This window comes from Rattus norvegicus, chromosome 7, assembly GCF_021556685.1.
Source record: "Rattus norvegicus strain SHRSP/BbbUtx chromosome 7, alternate assembly SHRSP_T2T, whole genome shotgun sequence".
NCBI lineage: Eukaryota > Metazoa > Chordata > Mammalia > Rodentia > Muridae > Rattus > Rattus norvegicus.
The window spans coordinates 38,237,280-38,254,732 of NC_141540.1; the positions used below are offsets into that span (position 1 = coordinate 38,237,280).

Genomic DNA, 17,453 nt, shown 5'->3' on the forward strand with positions numbered 1-17,453 from the left:
TGTACTAGGTTTTAGTGTTCAGTCTTTATATGGTCAGCACATATTCTATCACTGAACGACCCAGGGCTGCACCTTTTAGCACCCAAAATACTTTTCAATGTTTCTTCTTGTACTTGGAAGTTCTAGATCTCATGCTGAAACTTTAAAAAAATTTACAGATATTAAAATTCCTTAAGAGATTTATCCTTAAGGAAAAACACATCCACTACACACATCTGGGAGAAAAAAGAAGCATACTCATTATCATGCCAATATTTTCTTTGAAAAAAGCTACTATTTTTACCATTTAGTATTTATTTATTGAAGACACTGAAACAAACTATTAAAATGTTCACTATAAACAAAGCAGTAATATGGTGATCCGAACTATTGTTGGCAACAATACAAATTCAATATAAAAGTCTAATTAACCTTATAATAAAGGCCCATGGGAAAAACACGGTGTTGGCTTGTTGCACAATTTAAAAAATTAATATATTAAATGTTCCAAGTAAAATTAGTGTTGTAGAACCAAGAGTGAAATCCAAGTTTTAAAGAAGCGGGCTAGGGGAGAAATTTTGGCATTGTATTGTAGCACTTGATAAAAAATGATCTGGTCAAGACAATTAGACTGCGATGCTTATAAAGAATTCAGAGTCATTGACAATGTCACTTCTGCATTACGTTTTCAGAAGTAAGTACTATACCTTAAGGGCAGCTCAGGACCTCGCTCAAGACCATCACTTTCCTGGGAGTGAGGGGCTGAGATATGTTCCTCTGACCTATACTGCCTCTTGGTTATCCAGCTGTTTGTTGTTGATTTGTTTTTTGGCAGTTTTGTTAGGTAGGCCAGGCTGACTTCCACAAGGCAATCTTCCTGTCTCAGCCTTCAGGTGCTAGAATTAGAGGCATGAACTACCACACCCAGCTAAATCCTTCTCTTTGGCCTTTGAGACAAGGTCTCTCTATGTAGGCTGTCCTGGAGCTAAGTACACAGACTGGTCTAGCTTCAAACACACAACGATTCTCGCCTCTGCTTCCCTAGGGCTGAGTTTAAAGCTGAGCAACAACAAACCGGCTTAAACTGGTTCTTTTATTACTCAACATTCTAAGAGTTTCCGGAAGTTCTGATAGTAGAAAATAATGCCAAGATTTCTCCCTCCACTCCAGTTTTCATAAAAGGAGATGGAATATACATTCAAATTATTATGTGTTCTATGTTAGAGTCAAAACTTGGAGTTTATCAGTGTGTGCATACATCCACCTCTTCTTTTTATTAACTTTTATGAAACCTGCTTCGTCTATTTGGAGGCAGGCCACAAACAGGGACCCAGCAAGATGGAGTGAGTGCGACTGACAAGCGTACCCTGAAAATGACCCTGAAAATGACCCATAGGTACCTTCTTGATCTGTATTCCTGAAAATGACCCATAGGTACCTTCTTGATCTGTATCCCTGAAAATGACCCATAGGTACCTTCTTGATCTGTATCCCTGAAAATGACCCATAGGTACCTTCTTGATCTGTATCCCTGAAAATGACCCATAGGTACCTTCTTGATCTGTATCCCTGAAAATAACCCATAGGTACCTTCTTGATCTGTATCCCTGAAAATGACCCATAGGTACCTTCTTGATCTGTATCCCTGAAAATGACCCATAGGTACCTTTTTGATCTGTATTCCTCCGGAGCAGTCTGTCCACTTGGGAGATGGCTTCTTCCCAGCAGCTGTTGCTGGCCTGAACATGTGGCTCGATTAGCTTTAATCTCTGCTCTAGGACTGGATAAGCCTCTGACAGCAGCTCTTGGGTTTCTTTAGTACAAACGAGCTTCTCAAGTTCATCTTCAAGAATTATTACTCTGAACACAGGAAATGAGAAGTAGACTTTTTAACAGATAAAATGGAAATTTTATCATTTAAGAGGAGTATTTAAGAAATTAAGCCTATACAATTAAGACAGCTCTGGAGACATAGTGGTAATAGCTGTCCCAGAACCCATTTTGGGCAGTCCATAACCATTTGTAACTGCAGCCTTAAAGTACCCAGCACCCTCTCTGGCCTCTACTGGTCCCTGCACATAACTGCACACACACATGAAATGCACATACACATGTATATGAATATATACACATATTATCCATCGTGTCAGCTGTTGCTCTGTAACGCTCAGATAACCCAGCCTTTGCTCCCCACTCGTGGAAATGGCCTTATCGTCCGTGTTGCTTGCCATGAACTGGGTTGGTATTCACCTGTCATCTTAGAACAGTGCAGACAGGCCGCTGGCTGCCCTCCCCTCAGCTTCCCTCCTTTCCCATTCTACCTTTCACAAGTCTCAGATCGACCTCAGATCTTCTCCCGTTTCTGAGCTTCCACTTCTGTCTTTAAGTCTCGCCCTCCTTCATCCCCGCTAGGCTCGCCTGTGCGTTTACTGCGTGGTCTTGGCCTTTTGGTTCATTTATCTTCCATCTGATTATGCAACTCTCCCTCCACATCTTGACTGATACTCTGGGCCAGGTAAGTTTATCACCTTCGATCTTATCAGTTAAGTAAATCGCAATGACCTTCCGGATTACCAGCACAAGAACTTAACCACCCACTTGTTCCAGTCCTACTCTATGAATATTCTTGAAATTTATTGAAAAAAATTGAGTCCGAGAACCCTCAGACTGTAGGTTCCAGTTTTAACATCTGATGTTGAGGGTTAAAAAGATGCTCATTCAGTAGGAATGACTATTTTGGTTCAACTCTTCCTTTCCTTTCCCCCTCCCCCACCCCCTCCCCTCCTTCCTCCTCTTCCTCTTCTTCTTCCTCTTCCTCCTCCTCCCCCTCCTCCTCCTCTTCCTCCTCTTCCTCCTCCTCCTCCTTCTTCTTCTTCTCTCTCTCTCTCTCTCTCTCTCTCTCTCTCTCTCTCTGTCTTTCTGTGTAGCTCGGCCATCTTGAAACTCTATATACTACGTTGGAATTCAGAGAGCCACCTGCCGCTGCCTCCCAAGTGCTGGGATTAAAAGAATCCCCCACTACACTTGGTTTATTCCATTTTTAAAAGTGAAAATTTCCATTTAGAAATAGATGAGAAAAATATTTACAACTGATAAAAGTATACCAAAGCAGGGTATAAGCCATTTGGAAACCACAGCTGAATGTCAGTATTATAAACTGAGGATAAACAGATATAAAATGCAGACACTACCCTTTACTGAGGCCAAAAAGTTTATTCTGAGCTATAGAACTATTTCCAAACGTGCTGTGGTGTATTTAGAAAGGAGCGCGTACTGCTGTTCAGCTATAGAAGTGGCTCTCAGAATGCTATAGAGTACTGACAGGTACCTCCCCCAGACTGTGGGCCCCAGTCCTAACATCTGATGTTAAGGTTAAAAAGATGCTCATGTTTCATAATCCTCTTTTGGTGGTTTGCATATGCTTGGCCCAGGGAGTGGCACTATTACGAGGTATAACTTTGTTGGAGTAGGTGTGTCTCCGTGGGCGTGGGCTTTAAGACCCTCATTGTAGCTGCCCGGAAGTCAGTCTTCTTCTGTTTGCCTTTGGAACTCTCAGCTCCTCCAGCACCAGCCCTGCCTGGATGCTACCATGCTCCAGCCTTGATGAAAATGGACTGAACCTCTGAACCTGTAAGCCAGCCCCGATAATGCTGTCCTTTATAAGGGTTGCCTTGGTTATGGTGTCTGTTCACATCAGTAGAACCCATAATAAACACCTCTCGATTTTACCTCTCAAAGAGAGAGCTGAAACCAGAAAAGGAAAAGCTACAAAGGATTCTCAGTGTTTAAAATCATTGTCTCCCTGACAGCTCATGCCCACAGCGTCCTTAACGCTCCGCTTCTGGGGGACACAAGGACCAGCCCAAAGGGACTGAGAAGGACGGCTGCTTACTGTTGCGCTGACTCCTTACACAGCTTCTCGACTTACTCATTCAGCAGCGCTTTCAGATGGAGCTGTAAGCTGCGCACTGCCGTGTGGACGTTGTTCAGCTCTCTCCACTTCGGCTGGGTTTTGGGTAAGCGCTGAGGGACTGACTGGTGCTGAGTTTCAAAGTACCGAAAGAACTCATAGCTGCGCTTTAGCTCGTCCAAGCAGGCAGTGTGAGCATGAGGTAGACCTTGAGTCACATCAGAGAGAATACGATGAGGCAAGAGTGCAGCAGTCAGTAAGGGCCCAGAAGGCGAATTTGCTGTGGAAAGTAGCAGAGCTAGGCGTCTGAAGAACTCTGAACTCTGTGCCACCCAGAGTTGGAACAAAACCTATGAGAGAGATGGGGGACGGGTGGGGAGACCGAAAACATACCGATTAATAAAAATGTCAATATGCAAAACAAACTACAAACTTACCATCTGACTTTAAATTTTCCCACATTATCCTAAAGGACTCTATACTGAATTACACAGTCATAACCTGTGAGTTGTTAGGGCTCTAGTACAGAAGCCACTACCTATATGGAATTTAGCACAGTCCTATCCTAGATAGAAATGACCTAAGAATGGGTGGAGGGCTGGAGAGATGGCTCAGTTCCCACCACCCGTGTGACAGTTTACAACTGCTTGTAACTCCAGCTCCAGGGGAAACTGATACCTCTGACTTCATGTGGTGTACACAGACACATATAACTTAAAATAATAAGATGAAGCCAGGTATAGTGGCAGATGCCTACAATGCCAGACTCAGGAGGCAGAGGCAGGCAGATTTGCTGAGTTAGAGGCCAGCCTGGTCTACACAGTGAGTCTCAGGACAGCCCAGGTTATACATAGAGACTTCCTGTCTCACAAATTTATTAGGAATGAATTTTCCTTAAAATGTATTTTGAGGCTGATGAGATAGCTTAGCAGGTAACGGAGGCACTGCACACATGTGGTGCAGACATACATGCAGGCGAAACATCCACATACACAGATTCAAAAAAAGACTTTGGGGTTCAAGCCAGCTGTGGTGGTGCACACCTTTAATCCCAGCACTCAGGAGGCAGAAGCAAACAGATCCCTTCAAATTCTAAGGCTGGTGAAGGCTACAGCCTTCAGATCCTATCTCAAGGAAAAGAAAAGAAAAAAATAAACTGGGGTTCAGAGTGAGACTACTACTTTGTCCTAAGAATTAGCATGACTGGCATGAAAACTGCAAACCTATTTTTTTTTTTTTTAAAGAATGATTACGTGTGTACATGTGTTTGCTATAGCGGCCGGAAGAGGCTGTCGGATCTCATGGAGTTGGAGTTACAGGTGGTTGTGAGCTGTTTAACATGGGTAATGAGACTGAACTCGGGTCCTCAGAAGAACATTATATGCTCCTAACTACTGTATTATCTCTCCAGTCTCTGTGAATTTATGCTTGAGAGATATAACAGAAAGCAAGAGAGCTAAGGACCTCTGCAGACACAGTCCTAACCTATGGGACAATAGCCCCAAAGCAAACACATAACGAAGCACTTTAGCACTAACAAGTAAAACACAGCAAACAGATCAATCTATTTCAGACAATTTAGATTCCAATTATTCACAACCTTGAAAATAGATATTCTTGAGATTTTTTTAAATGAATTTCAAATTATGCAAATGATTTCATGTGACTCTACACAGACAGGCAGAGAGAGAGAGAGAGAGAGAGAGAGAGAGAGAGAGAGGAGATGCACATATACTGATGAAGGGAAGGAAAGAAAGCAATAGAGGGTAAGGCCAGGAAGGTCTCTGAGAGTGTAATCTAGAAAGAAGCATGGTCCATTAAGGCATTCTATGACACATGAGTTTTATGTCCAGAGTCCTGTGGCAGTAACATACGTAGCATATCTAAGAACAGCAAGGTCAATGTGGTTGGACCCAGGTTAAGCAGAAAGGAGCATGGTGTATTGTGCAATTCTGGATTTTAGTGAGAGAAACAGGGAGTTACTGAGCACAAGAATAAAATAAAAAATAAAACTTTTGGTTTAACAGGCTCCTTCCAGCTGTTGATTTCAAGAATGGGAGAGTACAGGTCAGGGTTAGGAAAATCGTCCAAGTCCATGTACCCTGGAGCCCAGCACTCCTCGGGAGGAAAAGTGATGGTGAGGAGAGAACAGCACAGGCACAAGAGGACCGCCTCGGTGCACTGAGGAGGAGGAGCCTGCAAGTGCACTGAGGCAGTGAATCAGGAGGTTTGGCACAAACATTAAAAAGGAGCTGGTTGGCATCCAAGTGATGCTTTAAAAATACAGACTTATTGAATTTCTGCTACACACCAAAGCTCAGAAATACATTTTTTTCTCCTGTTTGTTCTTTGGATAAGGTATATATATTCTTCTTCCGCTTGTTCTTCTGGATAAGCTGCTTTGGCTAAGGGAATATCCAAAGCTTACGGGTGAGTAACACATTATTTTAATTTTTAAATACTTCATGGCATCTGGATTCATTTCTTAAATCAGAAAATACAGTGTTTAATTAACAACAACAACAACAAAAACTAGTTAATCACTTAAAGAATCCAGGCACAGTGCCATATACTTATAATCCCAGTTACTGAGCAGATAAGAGGATTACTTGAGATCATCAGTTCAAAACTAGCCAGACATAGTGAGATCCTGCCTCAAAAAACAAAAAACAAAACAAAACAAAAAACCCAAAAAACCCCCCAAAAACAATCAAACAAACCAAATACTGCAACAACAACGCAAGAGGAAAAAGTCTTTCACTCCTCTAAAGAGAGAATTCACTATACTAGGGATTATTTATTTTTGAGATTTAAGTCTATGTGTATACCTATATACTTAAAAGGAAGTTATCTCCTTGGGCTAATAGTAACTCCCTGCCCCAAGAGCCATAGACAACCTAACAAAACTCCCAATAGGAGGCATGAGAAGCCACATTTTGAGTTGCTGGCCAAGGGAATCCAAGAACCTCCCAAACAATAAAGGCCACTAATGTGGCACGTCATTACTGCCCAGTGGCTGAAGATGCCATGCACTTTGGACACAGGACCCAGAGGATCAAAGCCGATCTGACCTGAAAGCCTGCTCCCTGAAGACTAGCTTCTTAGTATGGAAAGGTGCCATGCGAGTTTCCAAAGGAGCAAGACAACCCAGTCCTTCGGCTGTAATTCCTGTGACCCACAAGGACAACTAGCATGGCAGCAGTGGCACGTACATCTTGGTGGTGACCAACAACTCTCTAGTGGAACTGAAGGCCCGATCAGGAGGAGGGACAGTATGCCTGGTGCTGGGAACCTAGCCAAGTACAGGGTGCTAGTGAGGATCTTAGAGAGAACCTAACATTGTCACTTTACTAAACCAGCATGATTGCTAACGTCCTTGTAAGTATCTACCAAAATACCCATAGGTAAGTACAGCGCTCACGTCTCATTGCCTCTCTTTGCAACAGCAGACCCTTACAGAACACTACAAAGAATACGAAGTACAAGGACAACGGATCACGGGGTGCCAAGCCCCAGGTGATACATCTAGAATGTAAGGAGAAGCACTGAGGAGGGGCAGAAAGCTTGGAAGAGCAGAGTCCTTGAGAAGCTGCTATGAGATCATGTCTCCTAGAAAGGAAAGGGAAACTCACCCACGGTGCCTAAGCAATACAGCTGCTTAAACAAGACCTGAAGAAGTAGAACAGCAGAAGGCTTGGGAGGGGGGGGAAAGCTCGTGGGGCCCCACTCCTAGACAAAGAACTACAGGGAACTAAGAAATGCTGAGAGCGGTGGTAGTAGTCTGCCCCAGGGATGGGTCCTTAGTTGTTTATCCAGTACTATATGGTCAGCCCTGATGTCATATACACACAGGAATTACTACATGGACTGAGCAGGATGTATTTACATATTTAGGCATTCATACACAGAGACACATGCACATGCACACACCAGGTGGATGGGTAGGTTATATTAATATATTTAGGCATTTACACACACACACACACACACACACACACACACACTCACTCACACACTCACACACTATAATTAACAACTAAAGAAAAGGTGCACATTACAGTAACAACTAAAGAAAAAGAAGCCATGATTTGGAGATGGCGATGGAGATGGGATACATGGGAGATGTTGGGAAGGGGGAAAGGAAAAGGAGAAAATAATGTGATTATATTTTAATTAAAAAAACAAACAAACAAACCAGAAAACAAATGAAAAACGACATCAAAACCTAAATAGGAAACTCAGTAGTTATCTTAATGACTGAACAAAAATAACTTAAAGAGATGTAAAAACATTAAAATCGATTTTCTGAATCCTTCTTAAAGACTAGCAACGAGGAGCAAAGAAAAGGGTGGAGTGATGGCTCAGTGGTTATAACACATGCTCACAAAGGACCTGGCTTTGATTCCCAGCTCCACGTGGGGGCTTATATGTGGTGCTGGGAATTGAAGTTAAGTCAGGGTCTGGGGGTCCAACACCGTCTTTTGACTTTCAGATATGTATATGGTGCACAGATGCACATGCATTCAAGACATTCATATACATAAAATAAAATTTAAAAGACAGGGAAGCACATAGCGTGTGAACTTAAATACGTATCTCTATAACAAACAAGAGGCAGTGACTGTAGGGACCCATTAAGTGACCAGCTCTGCTTTAGACATTTTGAGAGTCTTCTCATTTACTCTAACATTTTAAAAAGCAGTTGTGTTTTTACTACCTTTAAAGAAAAAGATGTGATGGGTCTAAAGAATAGTTTATATTTAAGGTCAAATCAGAGTCCAGGTTAAAATATAAAATCACTTCTGCTGAATTAAAAATCTCTCAAGTTATTCTTTCAAGAAGACATTGCTTTATAGAGTAAAAGTATGATCATGAGGATTACCCTGGAAATAACAGAAATGGCTTAAAGCCTCCACACCCTGTGAGCACTGTTAGCAGTTCTGCTACTCTTTCCCTGCCCTAAAGCGCAGTCCTGGCTCCTCTGTAACCACACACCTGACTGCTGCAGAGGAAGCAGACGCTGTACAAAGGTTTAGCATGCAGACCTACTCTGACTCATGCGGCCATTCCTTCATTCTCTCACAGCTCCCACCTCTGAAAAGCTCTCAGCATTAAAAACGAGGACATCATGAGTTTTGCAGGCAAATGGATTGAATTAGAAAATATCATCCTGATTGAGGTAACCCAGACCCAAAAGGACGTGCACAGTATGTACTCACTGATAAGTGGGTGTTAGCCAAAAAGTGCAGAATACCTAGGATACAACTCATGGACTGTAAGAAGGGAGGCAGAGGGAGGGAGGGATCTGAGTAGGAGAGGAGATGGGGAGAGGAAAATGGGGGCAGGGTTAGGTATGGGAAGGGGGAGAGACAGGAGGGAAGCCCAGGCCAGGAGAATGAACAGAAGCTGCAGCTGTAGGGGGTAGGGGTGGAGGTGGGGCCAATCTCTAGAAAGTCCAAGAGACCTGGGATGTGAGAGGCTCCCAGGACTCAGTGGGGATGACATTGGGCAAAATGCTAAACAGTGGGGAGACAGAATCTGTAGAGACCACCTCCACAGAGCCCTCAGTAGAGGGATGGGGTCTACCCTCAAAATTTTGGACCCAGAATTGTTTTTGTCTAAAAGAAATGCAGGGACAAAAATGGAACAGAGATGGAAGGAAAGGTTATCCAGTGACTGGACCAACTTGAGATCCATCCCATGGGTGGGCACCAAATCCTGACACTATTTCTGATGCTTGCAGACAGGAGCCTGGCACGGCTGTCCTGTGAGTGGCCCTACCAGCAGCTGACTGAGACAGATGCAGATTCTTCCAGCCAACCCCTGGAGTGATGTCAGGGACGCCGATGGAAGAGTTAGAAGGACTGAAGGAGCGGAATGGGATGGCAACCCCATAGGAAGAACAATAGTTATCAACTAACATGGACCCCTAGGAGCTCCCGGAGACTGAGCCACCACCACAGACCATCCATGGCACATACGCAGCAGGGCTGACTAGTCTGGTCTCGGTGGGAGAGGATGTGCCTGTAGAGAGTTGATGCCCCAGGGAAGGGGGCTGTGAGGGAGGGGGTGAGGTGGGGGGTGAATAAGTGGGGGTGGGTGGGTAGGGGGTAGGAGGGATACCCTCTCAGAGGCAAAGGAGGGTGGGGTGAAGAACTCTTGGAGGGTGGACCGGAAAGGGGGCAACATTTGAAATGTAAATACATAAACCAAAAAATCTGCCATGTAAAATAGAAAAAAAAAGATACACATCTCACTATAAAATGTATCTTGGCAAGTGCTGCCAATATCTGAACTCATCTGCATGGTTATCAAGGGCAGCTCCAAAGAGAACCTATTATCTCCATGGAGCCCACGGCTATGTGTGCAATCCAAGCTGCCTTCAACTGCTCTCGTGCACCAGCCTCCTGAGTGCTGGGATGACGGGGGGCTGCATGGCTTTTATAACTTGTCTTCTGTTTCCCCCCATTATTTGTTCTCTTTAATGTTTCTATGGCCACAGCCAGGGAGTGGTGGCATATATGTTTACTTATTCCCTACACTTAGGAGGGAGAAGCAAGCAGATCTCTAAGTTTGAGGTCAACCCGTTCTACAGATTTTCAGGACAGCCAGGGGTATATAGCAGAGATATACTTTCAAAAAACCAAAACCAAACCAACCAACCAAACACCCCTCACATGACCATCAAGAAGGTACTTCACGAAGTGTTTTCAGTGTAAGTCATTACTGATGCTCCAAGGCTAACTGCCATTGCTTTCAGCACACTTTTGATGTATGGGGTTCATCCTCATCAGTCACGTAGAGTGGAATTTCTGGGCTACAGCTATCCACCTTGGTGAAGGCTCGAATTCACTTGTCAGGTGTTTGCTGTCACCACCTGAATTTGAGTTCTTGAATCTTCATTGATAATGAAGTTATCATTGATGATAATATCATTGATAATGAGTTGACAATAATCAACTTCCTTTGTCAAACACTTGGTATCCCTATTGAATTTCTTTCAAGAGTACAATTAAAAAGTCTATTGCACTGGCTGTTTTGTACTTCTGCTCCGAGAATGGCCAGTTCATGTACCTTGCCTGGCTTCTGCTTGTTCTTTTTATTTGCTTGAGTGCATCTGCAGTGCTGGGGATGCAGCCAAGGGCCTCATGCATATCAGGGCACACACTATGTCATCGAGCCCAACTCCCACCCGTATAGGCTTTATTACCTCCATACTCTCCATACAGTCTATAAAGTTATTCTAGTTTACTTTATTGCATTTAAAGTATATAGTATTTGAAGTCTGAAGTTTAACTTTTAATTGTCCATTATATTCTTCTTGTGACTGTGTCTAGTGGAAAAATTATTTTCTAAGGCATGAAGAAAATATCCTGGGGACTTAACAAAGGAAGATATACATATTTATGCATATAGAGGAAGATATGCATATTATATACACACAAAGGAAGAGATATATATTAAGTGCTTTGCCCAGGTTTGTTGAAACGAACTCACTAGGGCTTCCTATCAAGTAATCCACCTATTTCTAAACAGATGCTATGGTGTTTTAAATGAAGAGCATTGGCACCAAAATACAAGGATCTCTTCACTGAGTTGTATGATCTCTCGGCTCTTAGCCTGTGTCATGACACCTAAAGCACATGGCGCTTGACAGCACGGAAGGGTAACAGGAGCACCACATGTGTCACTGAGCAATGGCACAGTGTGTACTCGTGTCCCTCCTTCTAAGTGGGCTGGTTACCTTCAAGGCTGGCAGGCTGAAGCCATCCGTCAGGTTCCGGGCTTCCTCTTCTGATATCTGGTCTTCACTGAGTCCGAGCCCCAGCTCCTTAAAAGGTACCACACAGATGTAGTTGGTGACATTGTCACTCTCAGAGTTCAGGGGGTAGGTTAAATTAGGTTAAGGCAACCAACACCTCTTCGTTAGCACATGTAAGATAGACCCAAATACACAAACATTATATTTACTAATTTTATTTTGAACACAGACTGAAGATTTGTCTCAGTTATTTTAAAGAAACGAATAGTAAGGTTTAAGATATGGATATAACATTCAGGCATCTTATGGGGTACTTTGAATAAAACGTCTTATTTAAACAGTTAAAAGCAGGCAGGTAGCACGTTAGTTACTGCCTAGCCTGCTGCCCCCTTCAGTGTACAGCATAAACTTCTTGCTAGTCTGAAAGTAATAAAAACACATAGCCAGAAAAGCAACTCTTCGGCGGCTAAAACACTGTTGTTTCGGGAAGCTTCCTTGTAAAGCTGCTGTAGAATGTCCTTTACTGTGTAGGGCTCAGGGCCCCTCTGTGTACAAGTACTTCTCTTTGCCTCTCCCATCCCCCAGTCCAGCACTTCCTAGACTGGAGTTAGCGCCTCGAGCTTGCTTCACTGACCGTCTTCATTATGTTCCTCAGGCACTAAATCGGTATCAATCAGATTATTTCCCTTCTTTAATTGCTTTTGATAGTATTATATCTTAAAAAACCCTTTTATTTGCATTTATGCTGAATTTATTCCTGTGTCATACTGTGTGTGTTTCCAATTCCTTCTAGGATATCTTTTTTTCCGTGCAACCTCTTCTAGCTTTTAACAGTTTGGTCTTTTTCAGTGGGAATCCCTCAGTGTGGCAAGAGAGTTCGTGCATGAGTTAATCTACCAGGAGCTCTGTGCACAGACATGTCTTAGGTGCTCTGTTCTTTTAGATATGGTCAAAGTCTAGAGAATCCGTATCAAAATCCTCAATGTCTGCATTACTTCTAACCCTTTTTAAGTATATAAAGCAAAACTTATTTTTCTCCCTCTTTTTTTTTTCCTGAGATAGGATTTCTCTGTGTACCCAACTGTCATGGAATTCACTCTATAGGTCAGGCTGGCCTCAAACTCAGTCATCCGCCTGCCTCTGTCACCCTAGGATTAAAGGCATAAGCCACCACCACCTGCCATACCCAGAAATCTTAACTGTCCATTTTTTATCATCCAGTGAAGTAAGTTCACTGCTAGGTCAGCAGTACTGAAAAAGCTTGACTGGTGTTCTGTGTTCAAGAAAAACGCACTGGATGACTAGCTACTAGGATGGAGTTCCCAAGCCACTATCAAATCTGTTCTTCCCATTCTCTTTGTTTGTTTTCCATAGTGGGCTTCTGGGCTGTCTCGGTCTGTGTACCAGGCTGACTTCGAACTATCTACCTGCGTCTGCTGGCATCAAAGGTTTGTGCCAGTGTGTCTGGCCTTTCCATGTCTTTTTGCTTCTTGCTATCTGTAATACAGACTCGTATTCCCAGGGTCAATTCCTATTCATTCGTGGAGGCCCCATTCATGTGAAAGCCTTCTTTAATCCCATTACGTCAGGTGCGCTGTCCTACTATGTTGGAAGACTTCCTGAGCATTTATATTGCATGGTGAATGCTGGCTTATTTATTGATCACATTCAAAAGTCCTCAGAAGTGGTAGTTCATGTTTGTGCTCTGTCTCTGTAACACCTGGAAGAGTGTTTGACACATAGGTGGCAGACATTTTAAGCAGTAGAGAAAGTAGACAGCCAAGTTCTTCATGAGAGTTAAACTGTTTTCTCTTCACTTCCAAAGAGAGATCGCACAGTGTGTGTGTGTGTATATATATATACACACACACACACATATAATATGGTTTGAATTATAATTCACTTAACTTCTCTTTTTGGGTTTCATAAAGTAGAGCTAAAAAATACAGCCAGGAAGGTTTGTATGAAGCACACAGTGCTCGAACATATGGCACATGTAAACACAGAACATTACATTGATCAATACCCAGCAAATCTTCTATCTACCCACAGTTTAACATGCTTATGGATCTTAATTCACGAATCATGGAATTACTGCTATTTTAAAGATGAAGAGAGTAAGGCAGAGAGGAGGAAATTAGCCTAAGCTAGTTAGTCACCTATGCAGTAAGAACGTGGTATAGCCAAGATTTGAACTGAGGCAATCCAGCACTAGCCTGTTTTGAAAGGGAAGGACTTTGTGTTGCCAGGTCATTGCCATGTCAGGACACACACTTGCCACATTTGCTCATTTTCTTCAAGGGTCTCATATAACAAGGCCAAGCTCTTTGACCTCTTTCTTTAGACGAGTGATGAGAAAAGTGTTGAGAATCTTCCCCTGTTGTAATAACCCACCCACAGGCAGAACCCCTTCCTGTCTATCCTCCTCACCCCCCTGTAATGCACTTCCAGTTCTAAACCAGAGGTGAGGAGAGAACCTAGATTTGGACGAGGCAATCTCAATGTAAAGTTCACTCTCGGATGCAAGCATAACGTCACTATTCAGGGCCTTGGAAACATGTTAGCCTCACACGGAGACAAAAGGATATTTTTTCAGCATGTACAGGGTAGCTAGCCTTGCGGCTTGAAAGTTGGCTCGTACGGTCCTGTAGACGGCTTTCCGAAGGCCGATGAGATGCTGGCTGGGATGCTGTGCAGCCTTATTAAATGAGCAAGCAGCACTGACCCTGTCAAGCAAACTTGAAAAGTAAAATGTGATACCACTGTACAGGTGTCCTAAGTTTGTGTTTCCTAATCCACAATTCTATCACACTTAGAAACAATTTCCTTCTTAAAATTATTATAAGTATCTGACATCAAGTGTCCCTCCTTCCTCTTGATACATACAAAGCCACTAGAACACACACATGAAACAAAGAGCAACAACTGAAAAGTATGACATCTCAGGAATATTTAGTCTAATATAGAGAAAGTCTCATTTGAGATAGAATAGAAATGAGGAAGGTTTAACTAAAATGTATAGATTTCTACACAAAGACACTCTGCCTGCTAAAACACACACTATAGGCTTTACAGGCTTCAAAACCGGAATCAACAGGGTGCATGAGGGGCTCATTATCAACACTCTCCATGCTTACTATGCGTTTACATCGTGTTCACCAACCACTTGTTTGGTCGCATGTACAGAGCAATTAACGACTGCATATGAATGCGTTCTGTACATTCATAGGCATAGGGCAAAGTTCATTACCCACCTGCTGCCACTGGCACTTACCTACTCACAGTGAAGGAGGGACGCAGAGAGGTGGCAGGACCAGTGGCCAACAGGGGATGCAATAGAAAGGCAAAGTATGGGTTACTGTGTGCAGGGTCAGCTGCACTCACGCTTACACACACAGGCTCTCCTTAGACCAGTGGAAAGCATTTGCAACAATGGCACGTGCTGGGATATGCTGCTTTATGACTGAGCATAAGCAGGGTTAAATGCTGCCAGTTATTCTAACCAATAACCTCCTCCAATAGCAAGACAAGACTGTCAACTTTTGTGAGTCTTCTTCATAAAATCACACGTCTACAAAGCAGACACTGAAGTAGAATTTTTACAATGTAAAACCAAACTAAAAGATATGGACAAAGATGTACAGGCTTAATTTTAAGTAAGGGAACACACACAAAAAAGAAAGGTAAAATTATTGGCTAGAAAGGACTCAGGGAGGCAGAAGCCGACCACTCCTGATTTCAGTGTGGAGCAGTAGGGTTTGTGCTCTGCTCAATCAATTTTACAGACCGAGATATTTCTAAGACACTGGGAGGCAGGGTTAATCACCCCTTGTGACTTTCTGTCCACTGTCCAGTTCGATGGACACAATGCAGTGATGTCTTCCAAACCTTCTCTTTACCCACCGGCCACCGTACGGTACCAGAGCATAACCAGGGGTGAATGGTGCTTAACGGTCTACTTTACCTTTCCATATTAAGTCCATGGGTATGGGTAAAAGTCAGAAAACTGACAAGAGTCACAGCATCTTGTATACACGGTTAAGCACTCACTCATCACTCAGGCCTCTCAATAAGGTGCTGTGTAAGTCAGCAATGAAAAGGAGATATTACTTAATTTAAGTGTGACCTTTTAATTTTTGAAATTTGACAAACAACTTAAAATTTGCCATCTACTAGTAAGAATTGGATCTAACCTAATGGGAAAATAAAACCAATAAACCCAGGATTGTTTTGCTCTGCACCCAGCAACGGATAACGTAAAATTCTTCAATGTCATTGTGACGATTTGAATAAAAATGACTGCCACAGGCCCATAGGGAGTGGCACTATCAGGAGGTGTGGCCTTGCTGGAGGGGGCGTGGCCTTGTTGGAGGAGGTGGGTTACTGGGTGGTCTTTTAGGTCTCAGAAGCTCAAAGTGTGTGGCATTCACTCTAGCTGCCCAAGGGTTAATATACAGAACTCTCAGCTCCTTCTCCAGCACCATGTCTGCCCCTGTGCTGCCATGTTTCCTGCCATGATGATAATGGACTGAACCTCTGAACTGTGAGCCAGCCCCAGTGAAACATTTCCTTTATGAGAGTTGCCTTGGTCATGGGGACTCTTCCCAGCAACACAAGCCTAACTAAGACACACCTCTGTCCTCCCACGATTGTTCTAAGGAGCACAAGAGCAGGATGACTGCTCCACAGTCCTCCACTTCTCCACTCTGATTTCCAGACAGCTTTCCTGGCAAGAGGAAGCACTAATCCAGGGCAGAGCAGAGTGAGTGCGGCAACGCCTACAGGTGGTACCTCCCCGCCTCTCGGTCTTCACTGCATTCCCACCGCACTCATTAAAAGCAGGAAAGTTCACTGCATACTTGTTTTTCAAGTATAAATGGCAACGGAAAAACATCGAGAAGGGGACAAGAGAGGTGACGAGGGTCAACATGACTGAAATATGTACATGCAGAGGGATGTCCAATCAAAACAGTATATAACTGATATGTGCTAATTAAAATATTTTTAAAAGTACATAAATTATGAGATATACTATACGGTCTAACTGCCATCTGCGAATGTTCAGTAGGTAGCCTAGTGTACTATGGCCTTCTACAGTCAGAGGTGATGGATGTGAACAATCGAATAACTGAATTGTATGTAAAACGACTAGCATAGCATATGGGACATAGCTTGTCTCTCATGAGTGTAAGCCCCCGTCCTCTGTGTGTGGTATGTGGTATGCACACATGTGTATATTTACATGGGTACAGATGCCAGTGTACGCAGGAGGCCACTTGCCCTGCACTTTCATGACATTATTCTCTTGAGACAGGTTCTGTCATGGAACCTAGAGCGAGGCCCGTGGCCAGTCTCAGCAATACTCCTGTCCCCACTCCTCTACGGCACTGGGGTTACAGCTCCATCACGTCGCCACGCCTGGCTTTCTAGACAGGTGCTGGGGATTCAAACTCAAGTCCTCATGCTGCACAGTGCTCTTACCTGCTGAGCCTTCGCCCTAGTCCTGCAATTCCCCTTCAGTAAGTATGCAGTGTGTAGCCTGCACTGTAAACATCGACAGCTACAATGGTGAGTATTTAGTTTCCCATGGGAATGTGCAGCATCACTGTTAGTGTGATTCTCAAAGTTCTAGCACTACAGCAGCTGCTAGTGGTCAGTCAGGGAGTGTCATGAATGTATGCTGACATTTAAAGTGAGTTCCTGTCAGGAACATCTACAATCTCAGTGAGGCAATGAGGTGTTCTGACAGGGAAGAAAGGCAGCAAACGTGGATATCCACGGCATATGAAGTTTAGTGTTAGA

The 17,453-nt window shown here is 43.4% G+C and overlaps 1 protein-coding gene across 10 annotated transcripts in view; it reads right to left on the minus strand.

The window, feature by feature from the left end:
- Nucleotides 1-17,453, minus strand: part of Vezt (vezatin, adherens junctions transmembrane protein) — a 93,331-nt gene that overhangs the window by 30,747 nt on the left and 45,131 nt on the right. For 6 of the 10 annotated variants that reach the window (XR_015623897.1, XR_015623895.1, XM_087556306.1 and 3 more), the window contains 4 exon segments: nucleotides 14,240-14,389; nucleotides 11,634-11,781; nucleotides 3,908-4,239; nucleotides 1,646-1,839 (listed from right to left, as the gene is read on the minus strand). Coding sequence is in view for 7 of the 10 variants with exons in the window: in XM_087556306.1 (XP_087412432.1) it covers nucleotides 1,646-1,839; nucleotides 3,908-4,239; nucleotides 11,634-11,781; nucleotides 14,240-14,389 (824 nt within the window). In the remaining 3 variants the exon portion in view is untranslated. 10 annotated transcript variants of the gene reach the window in all.